A 14,281-nucleotide genomic window follows, 5' to 3' on the forward strand; every position below is an offset into this window, starting at 1 on the left:
ATATCAAAGTTATGAATTAATTCATTAATTAAGTTATTATTAATTCAATGATATTATATCTATGAAACAGTTTATCTCCCTCCCGCTTTACATCCCTTGTCAGAAACTTCTCAGCTTGGGAATTCCTTGAGTTTACTATTCATCTAGGCTGGAATTTTCAAAGATACCTAAGAACTATGTGCCTAACTCCCTTCGAAATCCCAGCACAATTTTATTTTCATCTAGTTTCAGGCTAGAAAGGACAATTATGATCATCCATTTTGACCTTCTGCATAACAAAGGCCAGATCATTTCATCCAATAATTCCTGTATCAAGTCCCAGAACTTCTGGTTGACCTAGACCATACATCTTTTAGAAAGACATCCATCACACTAATGGTCACAGCAATGCTGTATATAGAGATAACACCACCTCTGTACTCTTATTGATGCTTATACATCGAAGGACAATGTTAGCCCCTCTTAGCCACATCATCACACTAGCAGATCATGTTCTACTGGTTATCCACTAGGACCTTTAAGTCCTGTTCAGAATCTCTATTTTCCAGGATACAGTCCCCCATTCTGTAGGTGTGGCCTGCATTCCTTGTCCCTATATGTATGACCTTGTATCTGGATGTATTAAAAGGCAAGTGAGCCCAGTATACCAAGTGACAAAGATCACTCTGCATAACTAACATACTCTCACTTACCATTCCACTCATTTGTGTCATATGCAAACTTTTTCAGCAATTTTTTTCCAGATCTTTGATAAAGATATTAAAGAGCACTGGCCAAGAACAGCGATCTGTGGGACTCCATTAGAACCATTCTTTTTGAATGATTATTCCACATTTACAACTGGCTTTTATTGTTAGCTTCTAAGTTTTATTCCCTTTGTTATTTTATATCTCCCTTCTTCCTGTCTTTTCACTTATTTAAGGTCTACAAAACATAGGGAGTATAAAAATGTATTGTTCATTCTGTATGTAATTGCTGTGTATTCTGGAACATTAAACAATATAGTTGGATGAAATAAATGTAGTTCTAATAGTCTTTTCACGTTAATAAACCTGCCGCTCAAAGAATTCGTTCATTTTATTAGTTTGCTTCTTAGTTCCTATAATGTTATTGGCTAGACAAAGTTTGTTTCAAACGCTCTCTGTCCTCTCTTACCATTTAAGTCAAGGAAAACAACTGGAATATGGGTTTCCATACCAGGCACTGGAGTCCTAAAACATAAGATATTGACAATGGTGGCATTTAAACTGAAGCAGATTTATCCAGCACACGTACCTTATGATACAAGCCAATATAATACATTCTGCACAGCTGCGATTTTAGGTCAAGCCAATGATAACCTTGGCAAATGGCTTTATTTTAATTTACTCCCTGCAGGTACAGAGGGACTCAAACTAAATTGGTACTTCTTTTATACTAGTTCCCACACAATTATTATATTTGACTTCTGCTTTCAGAAATGTTTTCTTGCCTCTAAACTCCTATTAGCAAATTTAAAGTTTCTTTATTTACACTGACATGTACACATATTAATGCGAAAACCTCTGCATTAGTAATGCAACTGAAGGTTGGACTGTTAGTCAAGAAATGCAAATATTAAGGTTCCAAAAGCAAGGTTAACTCTCCCACATTGCACAACTATTATGCTGGTTGTTAAACACCCAAAAAGAAAAATAGGAATAGGAAGTAGTACATATGTGTAACATGTCCAAATTAACACTGCTGCTTACATTTTAACTTTCAAATTTCCTGATATGTTGTGACTTAAAGGTGCAACCTTAATGCTTTCTTCTATATTATCCCTTTAATTTCCTATTTTTATAACACATTTTAGAAAGATTTTGTAAGAAACAAAATTAGAAAAAGTTAGCAAGTTGCTTGAATCAGCCTTTGCACATTTCCTAGATGCACATGCATTCACAATACGTTTCTTCTGAAGTACGTATCTTACAACTACACTGTTTTCTGCTGTGCATGCTCAATATGGAGTTTTCAAATATTCATAGCTTTTTAACTTGAAAGAATGCATACAAGAAGTCCTCAGTAAGGAGTGAGGACTTTCCTATGGTTCAAAAGCATTGGTTTTAACAAAGTTCAACTTAAAAAACAAACAAACGGGATCTAGTCAGCAAGTGCGGTTAGAGTTTTTCCTCACACTCTGCACAATATATCGTGTCCCCTTCTTCACTGCCATGCTCCCTCTCCAAAAAACTCAAATGCTGATCAGCTTTTCCTCCAAAAGCTTACCTTTGGGTAGAGACCAAGCACAGAAAACTTCAGCCCAAGTTATAAGCAAGTGAATACAGGGGCTTAGAATAGAAACTGTTTTGCATCCTTTACTGCAGTTGTTACCTACACTGCTCCTGCAGATGGAGTTTTATTATGACTGAGCAGCCTTTTAAGTGAAGGAACTACATAATTAACATATCAGCTAGTTTTTTTTTTTAAATGCTAAGTGCAATGGTAAATATTTTCCAAAGGTTATAATTACATTTTGGTCAATAACAGTATCATTTACTAAGGAGTGTTTCTGGGTTTCAATTATTGAGACCAAGAAGTTAATTCACATTAACACTCCTAATTTAACCACTTTAGTCATATGACGGACATAATCCACATTTGGTGACGCAGAAAATGGCAGCAATCTAAGCCAGGAACAGGCTGCCCATCATTTTTATATTCACTGTGGAATATAGTAACATTCATACCACTCTGCTGGAGCTCCAGGGATCCCACTACCAGCAGAAGGAACCATTACAGCATTCCTTTCTTCAGTAAGAGTGAGCCTCATCTCTAACAGTTGTGCCTCCCGATCTGCATCATCTTCTGTTTTATCTGGAAAAGTACAACAGTCCGTCAGAATGACAGACGGCATTTTTTCCATTGCAGCTTTTGTGATACGTATTGGTGGTCTCAACCCACATGTTAGTGGGCCACTGACTTTATTAAACAAACAAACACACACCTCATCTAGTCACCCTGCTGGCAGTTTCAATAAAAACACCTATTACTCTGTAAGTATACATAGATTTTCTCTATAGAGCTCTCTATTTGTGACTTGAATGCCTGTCAAAATCTTATTCTCGTTATTCTCCCCAAACAGATGATTTCAGAGATTCAGTTATTCCTTCCCCTTGCTACTTAACTTCACACACATTACAAAAAAACCTATATACACCCTCACCCCTCCCATTTCAATAACGTTTCACCTACCAGGTTTGCCGACGAGTTTTTGCAGCTGTTGATCTAGGTATTCCTGACGTTTTGTCAATACGTTCAGCCATTTCCGACGCAGTCTCTCCAAATCCCTGTCCTATGTAAATGAAGCAAGTTACAATGTAAGTACTGATCCAAGAAAATCAATGTTTCCCATTTGTAAACATAAGTAGCTTTCAATCCATCTGCTCATACTTTTTATTTTTGGCCACTTTTCCCCCTGAATTAGTGCTCTGGTAACTATAGAAATGAGATATGGAAGAGATCTCCATTAAGTCATCTAGTCTATCCATTATTCTCTGTTATTACAGGATTGTTCCTCACATTCAGTCACATCCACTGACTGGAATATGCCCCACCCTTGCAAGTTTTGACTTGATCTGGCAAGTCTCTCTCTCCAGTTATCTTATATTCCCTATTACTTATTTAGGCAACAAAAACATGGAAATAAGAAATTTACAGGATTTAGACTGTCCCACAGCCTCACTTTATTGTTAACACTAATATTGCTGGAAACGACAATCAGCACAGATGGAGGCTCTAATCCTAAATGCTTTACAAACACATAGTAAGAACCAGTCCTTGTTTTACAGAGTTTCCAGTCTAATGATCCAATCCTGCATTATGGGTGGGCTGTAGCATAGAGGATAATGCCGGATTGGGGCCATGCTATTTTTGGTAAGATATTGTTCCTGACATTCCACGTGAATTCCCCCTTGCCTAATTTCATCCTATTATTCCTCATTGTACCACCCCCCTAAGATTTTCCTAAACATTTCTTCTCCTTTGTTAGGCATTTAATCAATCAAGAGAAAAGGATGAAGCAAACCGTAACCTGCATGGTTTTGAACATCTATAGTCTTGTAGAAATGCACCTAGAACCCTCTCCAGCCCTCCAAAGACCAAATTAAACCCAGGGTCTCTTGTTGCTATCCTTATATGCTTATGCTACCGGTAACAGCAACAATGAGCATCAGGTGTTTATTGCCTATTCCTGTGTACTTTTAATAACAATGTATCAAATATTATACCACACCAACAACTCTGTGAAGTTAAAAAAAAATCCCCATTTTACAGGGGGGAAGTCAAACCAGATATTAAATACCTAGCTCAAAGTCACAGTGAGTGGTGGACCTAGGAATAGAATCCCTGTCCTGAGTAGTAGGACCGTTTTGATCACTAGCCAATATTTTATTCCCAAGTCCAATACAAACCATGTTCATAACATAAAATAGTGTGAAATATTTTGTTTCTATGCATCTTAAACATTATACCCATGACTGCTCTGAACACAGCCAATCCTAATCCACAGGCTGTAGATACAGAAGGGAAGCATGTCAGAGAATAGATAAAATGAAAGTAACTATGCCTTGTTCAGGAAACATACATTAATGTGTCCCATTCTTTCAGAGAGAAAAATGCCTCTTAATTCTGGGTCAGATATTATATAGCGTCAAAATGTGAGTAAGATTTTCATCTTTGGGACAGCAACTTTTTAGATATTCATGCCTCATACAGTGGGATGTACAATGTTGATGTCTTATCTAATATTGAAAATTAGACCAGGCAATCTGATCTACAAATATTTATATTTGAAGAAAGATAAATGTTGTTGTATTTACCTGATAACTGTCCATATCATCCTCTCCTTCCTAGGCAAAAAAAAATATACCAATCAAAGTCATTCATATACGCTTTTATACTAGAAAATACATTAAGTGCAAAAGCAGTATTTATGGTTAAAATATTACCATCTGTATGTGTAATTCTGATTAAAATGTCCAGCAATGTAGTATACTGGGGACAGAAGCTGGTAGACCAGCTTTACAGTTTTAATAGTGAATAGCAGTGCCACTTGCACTCACTACTTACTTTTCCATTATAAATTTTGTTTGAAAGGGTATTGTAATTGAGGATTTATATCACTTAGTATAAACAACTGGAATGTATTTTCATAGCTTACATAACAATTAAAGGAAAACTCCATTAATAAAGGATTCTAATCACTACATCTAATTGCCAAGAAGTGACTGCCAAAACATTTGAGTGGTTTAAATAAGAACGAATAATTACTGTGAAAAGGCACTTGCAATCTATCCATTCTGATCGATACATGATAGGACTAAAGACAGAACTTACTGCCTTTTTAGTAAGAGGTAGGAATTGTTATAGCAAGCCTGGGAAACCAAAGTTTGACAAAAGGTTAGTTTTAAGGCAAGCTTTTTAAAGGCAAGCCATTTAGTGGGGGAAAATGTTAACATATTAAACCCATTCTTAAACCAAAAAGTTAAAACAAAAGTCATAGTAGCCGTCACCCCACAAAAGCTCTGACACTTTGATTTTCAGTCCTTTCTGATGGGACACAGACCCTTTCATCAAAATGACCTACATCAAACTGGTAGAAAGTATCATCACGATGGCAATCACGAGTGAGACACAAAGCACCCCATTCACTGAAAGAAGAAAATGAAAAAAAAGCAAAGGATTTCCAAAAAATTTTTGGAAATTCATTCCTGTACTTACAGTCTCATTGGGTAAATATTTATCTAGCTATTTAAGGGATAATGGGGAACTCCAGTGATGAGTTAAGCAACAAAAGCTAATTTTATGTAAGTGAAAGTGAAAGTTAAAATTAAAAAGGCATACATTTTCTTTGTTTCAAGGTCTTTAGAAAATCTGATACACATGAAAGATAAATAAACTAGAGTTGCAGATATGTAGACCAAGAACCCAGAGGTTCAAAGTAGATGGTTATGTCACTTTAATAAAAAAAGGTTATTTAATTTTGTGGATTATAGCTTTCAAAAAAATTGTAAAACTAAAAGCTTTAAGGCCTGGTCACAGGATGGAGTGGCTTTTTAAGGGAGTTGGGCTCAGACCACTCCTGCCTTGTTAGCTGTCGCCCCAGTGTTGAGCTTTGAGATAGATTTGGGAGCCTGCTCAGTTTAGTTAGTTAGACAAAGACGTAAAAGAAGACTCTCCTGCAGTAAAGTTTAGCTGAAGCATTAAGTCAACCAACATTGCTGGGAGCTAGAGGACCACTGTGAAGAGACAATCAACCAAAATGGGGAAACTGCGGCAGCTGCTATGTCACAAGCCCATTCATTCATTCCCACCCACACTGAACTTCCAACTGATGACAAGGGGCGTTAGGGTGATTTTAAAATGCAAAAGCAACATCTCTGCTCTCCTAAAACTCAAAATAAGTAACTGAAGTTTTGCTCCTTTAATTTTAAACTTTTCCAAAATCAAATTAGCCATTATTTAAGTACAATCCCCATTGATACATTATAATTTCTTAGTGTTTGATACTGCTGCCCATGGCTGTTGTATCCAACTGTCTTCCAAGGAAAATCAATTACCAAAACCAAAGTTCCTAGCAGACTTCATTGAGCGTCTGGCTTTTCTACCTTTTTGGGGTATGTCACAGGGCAGAGGTATAAAACCTTTGGGTGCCCTGCTAAAGAACCGGCTTCTCTATAGGGTGGCCGGGTGTATAGGCCAGGACCCTTAGCAGAGAGCCCAGCTGCAGGCCCTAATAAGAGCAGGCTCAGTGTGATCTGCTGAGCTTAGTGGAACCAGCTGGGTTGATGACTGGGAAGGCATATAAACCCAGGGAAGAGCTCAGGAATGGGGCGAGCCAGGCAGAAAGGTAGAGGCACTGTGTCTGCGGACTGACACAAGCCTCAAAGGCCAGAGGACCCAGTGAGGGATCGGAGTGGGGACAGTTGGGGGAATTGGGACTGTACAGCCACTGTAAATAAAAGAACATGGGTGAAGCACCTGCAAGAGGTGTCTCAGACCTTTTCTTTGGCCAGCCCAAGCACGGGGCACAGGGACAAGGGGAAGAAAACTTGTGCCACCCTGTGACAGGGTGTATAAACACTCTTCTTGAAAAGGGCTTATGTTTTTATTCATTTAGTAGGGTTATTTTAAAATAAAGAGGAGGAAGGGGGTAAAGCAAAAGTGTGTGTTAGTATTGCAAGTCTCATTCTTATTATGGTGGAAGTCCTTGGCAAAGAGGAAATGTTTTTGGTAGCATTTCCTAGAGAAAGTCAGAATCTGGATTCACCCACCCATATTCACTGAAAGAGTAATGTCAAAACAGTGTTTAGAAGTCACTGTTTCACACAGAGTAAGGTAATTTACAGCCAGTGGAGTTGCTCCAGAAGCGAATTTGTCTAAAAAGCTTTCCACAGCTTTCTAGGTGCATCCGCAAGCCTTTGAATGATCATTTTCTATTCCTGCTAAAGATCTCTTAATGAGACAGGATCTTACCTGATGAGTCTCATGAACTTTTTGTGACTTGACATGCCTTATTTGAACACAGCCAACTCCAACAGATAGTAGGGCTTCTTCCATTAGAGGCAAGGTCCCAGATTCCTGCACAGACTTCACTTCAGCTTGGATTTGCCGTGACTGCCCCTTCACAAGGGAACAATTTGAAGAACTAAGTTTTGAACTGTGAAAACTTAGTGTCAGAGACCTCTACTGGTGGTGGCTTTATATATAGTAAATTTGAATCTGGTGATTGTTCACTACATAGAAAGTGGTACTGCAAGCTCTCATGTGAGACATGACATTGGTTAGATAGAACTACCACTTCTGCTGCAAGGTCTAAATCCAAAAGGAAGTGTGGGACATTCACTGAGCCCATGATTTGCTGTTGATGAAAACTTTTCAAAGGACACAGTTTAAAAAAAATAAACACACTGAACATAGGATTTCCCCCGCTCTGTTTTGACTTTGTACACTTGAGGGGAGAGAATGTAATTTGGCGAACGTTACTGAAGCTGAAATTAACTTTTTGTGAGACTGGCTTCCCTGATTGTAAATCCTCACCACTGATGTTGTCAGCACAGATCTAGGAACAGTGTTTGCTAGGTAGCTCCTGCTGTACACTCAGCAGAATCGGAAATCATAGTAGTTTGGGAGTTCAGGAGGTACAGTGTGTATTTAACAGATACTAATTTTATAGAGTTCTCTGAACAGTGGATTATATTTTAAAATAGTAAATGTGCAGGAACCAGAGAACAGGGGAGTAGCTGACTAAGAGGATTAGCATTCAGATAATGGGAACTTTGGCATCGGGTTTTCAATCAAGTTCTGGGCTGATAGTAACTAAAAGTTGTTTTCTGATGGCTGTTCTACATCCTGTGAGAGAGGAGTCTGATTTTAGCATTTGATCCAGTCCAGTTTCCAGGTATCCATATCTTTAAACAATATCCCGTCAACTGGTTCCTCAGTTGACAGTTTCAGCACAGTGGCCAAAACACTAAGTAGACAATAGAGAATGACCTATCCTCCAGCATCTGTGGTTCCCTCCAGATAAGGGCTGAAACACACTGGCAGAGGAGTGTGGAGAAAGTTTCTGCTGCTGTTACCCACACTGTGCCTGTTTGATGGGTAATAGAGGACCTCAAAATATAAAAGGTATCCAATGTATTTCCCTCTAGACTGTAACTGCTTTAAAGCTGATCGAATACTGGGCCTCAGCTTGATGGTTCCTTTGTCATAAGCCCACTATTAAAACTCTATGAACCCGTACAACTGACAAGATTCCCTGCTCCTTCAGAATGTTAAAGCCGGTCTCCTTTCACAGATGACTCCTGCAGCTGCCATCTTACCTGTCTGAGCTGAAAGATGCCACCAGTGTTTACGTCCTTGGCGGGAATCACCTCAACTGGACAGTACTCTCCATTCTCATTAAGTTCCAGAATCTGAACCCAGAGCTCCACTTTTCGGGTTACCTCACTCCATCTGGAAAACATGCCAAATACCATTTCACAATTTACTTTTTCCCTCTCTTCTCTCTCGCTCTTTTTTTTTTTTTTTTAAATTGCTGAGCCAAGCTATATGACTCTGCTCAGTATTTGCAAAGATCACAGGCAGGGGAAGGGGAGATACTTTTCATCAAGTGTCATTTATGCCTGGAAAAGGTTTTTAGTTACCTATTGCTACTTCTGAGCTAACCACTAGTGATGGCACTTTGGCCTAGAACTTTTGTAGACACAAGACCTCTTCATAGTAGTTTCATATCAGAACGAGTGCCAATTAAACATCAAGGTCAAATTCTGCTCTCTGTTATACCCATCTAATCCCACTGACTTCAGTGCAGTTGAACCAGCATTACTGAGGGCAGAATTAAGGATATTCTGATTTCATGTGGCACCCATCCTCACTTTATCCATCACTACCATCCTCTCTTCCCTCAAGTTTACCCCTAAAATGCACTTCTTCCACAAAGCCTATAAAATTAGTCCTTCCTTCTTTGAAAACCCTAAACTGAAAAGAACAAACTTATTCTGTAAGACCCATGTGTGACACTGGCAGATCAGGTGCCAACTCTTGCCAAGGCTCTAGGCCTCAGGCCAGCACTGACAAATTCATTGCTGGAAACCATTTTGGTTCACCTGTGTGTTAGTAAAGATAGGTATTTACCATGTATTTAGACCAATGGTTCTCAACTCACGGCCCAATCGGCACACAGCTGCGGCCCATGTGACATCCTCAGGGCCATACATATAGTATTTTAGATAGATAGATAGAGTGGATGCAGCCCACATAACACACAGAGAGCAGCATATGTGGCCTGCAGTGGTAAATAGGTTGAGAACCACTGGTTTAGACTTATGAAATGACATGCTTGGAAATTGCAGCATACATTAATCTCACTTATAATTTCTTTATCACATGCTATAAGGTAATATTTAAGTTTTTGCTTTGTAACTAAAAAAAAGTTTGCTCTGAAACTGTGAAGCTAGTCAGGAGGGATGGTCTCTTGTCCATCAAGAACACCTATCAAAACTAAATTGGCCAGCTTACAGAGACTTTGTTAATTGCCCCATTAAAAATCAAGAAAAGGGCAATGTGCAAAAGGGCTCATCCCATCAACCTGAATTTTGGAAGTAGGAAATTTTGTAGCATCCTTGTCGGTTCTCCCTTCTCCTTATTTTTCCCAGTGTTTGTTACCTTCCCATGTCATGTCTTAAAATACAGTCCTATTCTGTTCCTACTAAAGTCAATGGCAAAACCACAACTGCATACAATGAAAGCGGGAGAAGGTCCTTAGATTGTAAACGTTTCATGGCATGGACTGATCTCCAATACATCGGTAGGTAACCAAAGAAATTCTCCCGTCCATTGATTTCAGAGTTACGGTTAAATCAGCCCCACTATCATTTGTTTCTTTGTAAAGAACCATACATACATTTATGATGTGCCTAAATAATATGGACATTATCCAGTCTTATTCCGCAGGGTTTTTTTCTTTTAAATCAAAAGTATAAACAATATGAATGAGCATTTATCAATAATTTTTACCTACATTACCAACCTGTGTGATGGTTTTGAAGCAAGTACAGAGGGTTACAAAGATCTGAACAGCAGATTCATTTCTACTTAACCCAGGGATTTGACTGCTGGTCCCCAACCCACTCTAGAATCCAGAAAAATTGACCCTGCCTGGGAGGCTGGATTTTAAACTGTGTGGGAGGAGTTTGCTCCCTGCAGTTACCTGTCACGAAGGCTTCGAGTTTTGGCTTGAATTATTCCCAAATCCCACACGGCTGAGTTTTTGCGAGGATCGCTTTGCTTGTGTCCATACACTTCAATTGCCAAAGCCCCTTCATAAAGATGCTCCATTAAGTCTTCAGAAATATTTACAGAAAACTCCTATGTGGAAATGAGAAAACTAGTTAAACATTAAAAAGAGTAAGTTATTAACTATTGTGATAATTGTACCTACCAATTTACCCTAATTGTGAGCTCAACTATGAAAAGTGAGTGAAAGTTCACAAAATGTCACAATAACCTTCAACAATAAATGTTGATGGGGAAAGGTGCATAAGGGCAACAGAAACACTGCATTAGTCCAAACAAAACAGCCTACTGATATAAATCAAGGACCGTGCTAAGGTCCCGACTTGTAAGCAAGAAAAGTGCGCAACCAGAAGTCAACAGACCAAAACTGTTGTGTTAGAAATTAGGCCCAACTGGTGAACAAAAATAATGAGGGGATAGGCTGTTCCACCCATCAGTCACTTTAGGGGCCTCAAAAAGAGGCTGGAAGGCAAAGCTAGCTACTGCAATGCTGGCTGACTGAAAGAGGAGAGAAGGGGAAGGAGCAAGCTTCATCACCACAACTGCTGCCCACTCTGTTTCCTGGGGCCCTAGGGTCCAGAGAGATATCTTTGTGCCTTGGTCATCCTAATCCTGAAAGATGTCTTGACCAGTCTGGGCCAGAGAGGGATCCAGATGACACTGCCATACCCACCAGGTCCAACTACATCCCAAACACCACATGGAATATGAGATTTTGCCTCCTCCCCTCAATGTATTCTTTTTCTTCTCTACCTTATTACTTCTCTTTCCTCTCTCTTTCTTTTTTTCTTTTGTATAATAAGAGACTGGCTTAGCTGGCCAAAACTGTAGACTTTGCTGTAAGCCCGTTACCAGAAAGACAGCTAAATGCAATGCCCTAAATAGCCCAGTGCTGATACAAGATTGCCAGGTCTCAGAGTGGATGTTAAGATCGTGTGCTGTGTTTATGTTTTTCCAGCAGAGAGGCTGCAAGTGAGGCAGAAGTTGCATTTTCTATATTTGCTGTTCTTCTCCTTGTGTGTGTCTGCTGTCTTGTTGTGTCTTTTAGGAAACAGGACTGGATTTTAACAGCAATGACATCTCAACTAACTTCTCTTTTCCCTGAAAAGGACAGTTACCAACTAAGAGTCTTATCAAACATGGTGGGGGTTATTTGAGAACTCTCTCCAACTAAAGGGACAGTGAACAAGAGATGTTAAGATGAAAGTCTTATTTAATACTTAACATTTCAAATGCTTTAACCGTTTCCCCCTTTTTTCCCACTGTACCTTCAATAAAAGGTTAAAAAGATTTTTAATTATGTGTTTGCCAAGATATTAATTAGGCTGCGGTCTCTGTATACCAAACCCCAAAACACATTTAAAACTGTTTAATGTTGGACAGTTACAGGGTCATGTTAACACCTTTCAGAGTAGCAGCCATTTTAGTCTGTATTTGCAAAAAGAAAAGGAGTACTTGTGGCACCTTAGAGACTGATTCCTTCTAAATTAATAACCCTCCATTCTACACACGCTTTTGGAGGTGACTTTTTGCTTTCACTCTGCATGCTACTCTCTTCTCACAAAGGAGCTCATCAATGGACATATTTATGGCGAAGCACTTAGTACAAGATGGCTCTTTCCCAGTTTGACGACTTAACTAGTTTGATACACTACATAAATTGAACTCTAGATCAGGCAAGCTACATAATCCCATTCATCCAAGTCTATTATTTCATTGCATAAATCAAAGGCTTTTGAGACTGGCATTTAAGGTTCTCCACTCAGAAGCACTAGGCTGATGTGTCCTAATTTTTGTACCCACTTCTACAGGAAAATTGCATTCAGTTTCTGCATATGGTAAAAATGAATACTTGGCACTTCTCTAGTGCTTTCCCTGGTCAAACTAGTTGTATTACAGTTGCACCTAGGGAGGCACCTAGAACCTACAGAAGAGGTTGGAGCCTATTGTACTAGATGCTACATGTACATGTAGTAAACCAGTCCCTGACCCCAAGAGCTTAAAATCTAAATTAATAAGACAAAGAAGGTGTGAGAAAGGAAGCGTTATTACTCCTATTTTTCAGATGCAGAAGTCAGGCAGAGAAATTATCTGACATACCTAACGGTTTTCAACTCACAGCCTGCATGCGGCCCAATTAGCACACAGCTGCGGACTAGCTGTGTGCTAAAGGCTGGCAGGCCCGTGCAGCGGGGTCAGGGTCACTGGCTGGCCCTGCACAGTGAAGGTCTGGGGCTGCCGGCCAGCCCCACATGGCAAGGGTCCGCGGCTGCTGGCTCTGGGCTGCTGCCTGGCTGCCCTACCTCACAGCCGGGTCCAGGATTGGGGCTGCCACCCGACCAGGGCTCTGCTCCTGGCCCTACTCTGTGGAGAGGTCTCTGGGCAGGAGGTGCTAGGCATAGCAGTCGGGGGGGGGCAAAATGGGAGGGGGTTGGGAAGGCGCGCTGTGGTTCTCAACCTGCGGCCCAGGTAATACATTAAGAAGACCCACAATGGTTAATAGGTTGAGATCCAATTGCCCAAACTGACAGAGGGAGTCCGTGGCAGAGCTGAGAATTGAACTCAAATGCCCAAATCTCAATCCAGTGCCATAAACCAAAAGAACATCCATCCTCAGAGCACTTTACAAATGTTAACCAGTCCTCACAAAATCCTTCCATGTTACAGATAGGGAAACTAAGAGAAGTTAAGTAACTTGCCCAGTGCCACAGTAAATCAGTGGAAGGGCCAGGATGGGAATTGAAGAGACCCTGGCTCACAGGCCTGAACTCATTCCAGACAGGCAAACTCAAACACACAAACTTTCAGACATTAAGGCCAGAAGAGACCATCATAATCATCTAGTCTGACCTCTTGCACATCTCTCATACAGTCTCTTCTATTTTTCTTTATTATTAGTTCATTTTATTGTTCTACATGATGTTTTTGGTAGAGTAAACGGTGCTTATAAAAACAGCTTACAAGTGAAAGACTACAAATTCAGTAACTGTATTAAGTTACTATAAATGACCATACAGTATAATCTCAGAGTTAGGAACTAACTGATCTGTCACACACCTCATTTGGAACAAGTAGTACGCAATCAGGCAACAGCAGAGAGGGAAAAAAAGCAAATACAGTCCAGTACCGTGTTAAATGTAAAGTTCTAAAAAAAAAAAAATAAATAAATAAAGGGCAAGCTTAAAAAAAGATTTGACAAGGTAAAGAAACCGTTTTTGTGCTTGTTTCACTTAAATTAAGATGGTTAAAAGCAGCATTTTTCTTCTGCATAATAAAGTTTCAAAGCTGTATTAAGTGAGTGTTCAGCTGTAACCTTTTGAAAGACCAACCCTAATGTTTTGTTCAGAGTTATGAACATTTCAGAATTACAAACAACCTCCATTCCTGAGGTGTTCCTAACTGGGAGGTTCTACTGTAATGATATAAAGTTTAGTAAAGAAACTGACTAGACCAGTGGCAGACT

General features: G+C 39.6%; 1 protein-coding gene across 3 annotated transcripts in view; it reads right to left on the minus strand.

The window, feature by feature from the left end:
• Nucleotides 1-14,281, minus strand: part of KIF13B (kinesin family member 13B) — a 221,803-nt gene that overhangs the window by 54,565 nt on the left and 152,957 nt on the right. For all 3 annotated transcript variants that reach the window (XM_038397207.2, XM_038397206.2, XM_043510083.1), the window contains 7 exons: nt 10,733-10,890; nt 8,844-8,976; nt 7,495-7,641; nt 4,839-4,868; nt 3,214-3,313; nt 2,709-2,835; nt 1,156-1,211 (listed from right to left, as the gene is read on the minus strand). In XM_038397207.2, the coding sequence (XP_038253135.1) occupies nt 1,156-1,211; nt 2,709-2,835; nt 3,214-3,313; nt 4,839-4,868; nt 7,495-7,641; nt 8,844-8,976; nt 10,733-10,890 (751 nt within the window). The remainder of the gene's footprint in view (nt 1-1,155; nt 1,212-2,708; nt 2,836-3,213; nt 3,314-4,838; nt 4,869-7,494; nt 7,642-8,843; nt 8,977-10,732; nt 10,891-14,281) is intronic.

The sequence above is a fragment of the Dermochelys coriacea genome, chromosome 3 (genome assembly GCF_009764565.3).
Source record: "Dermochelys coriacea isolate rDerCor1 chromosome 3, rDerCor1.pri.v4, whole genome shotgun sequence".
Taxonomy (NCBI): Eukaryota; Metazoa; Chordata; order Testudines; family Dermochelyidae; genus Dermochelys; species Dermochelys coriacea.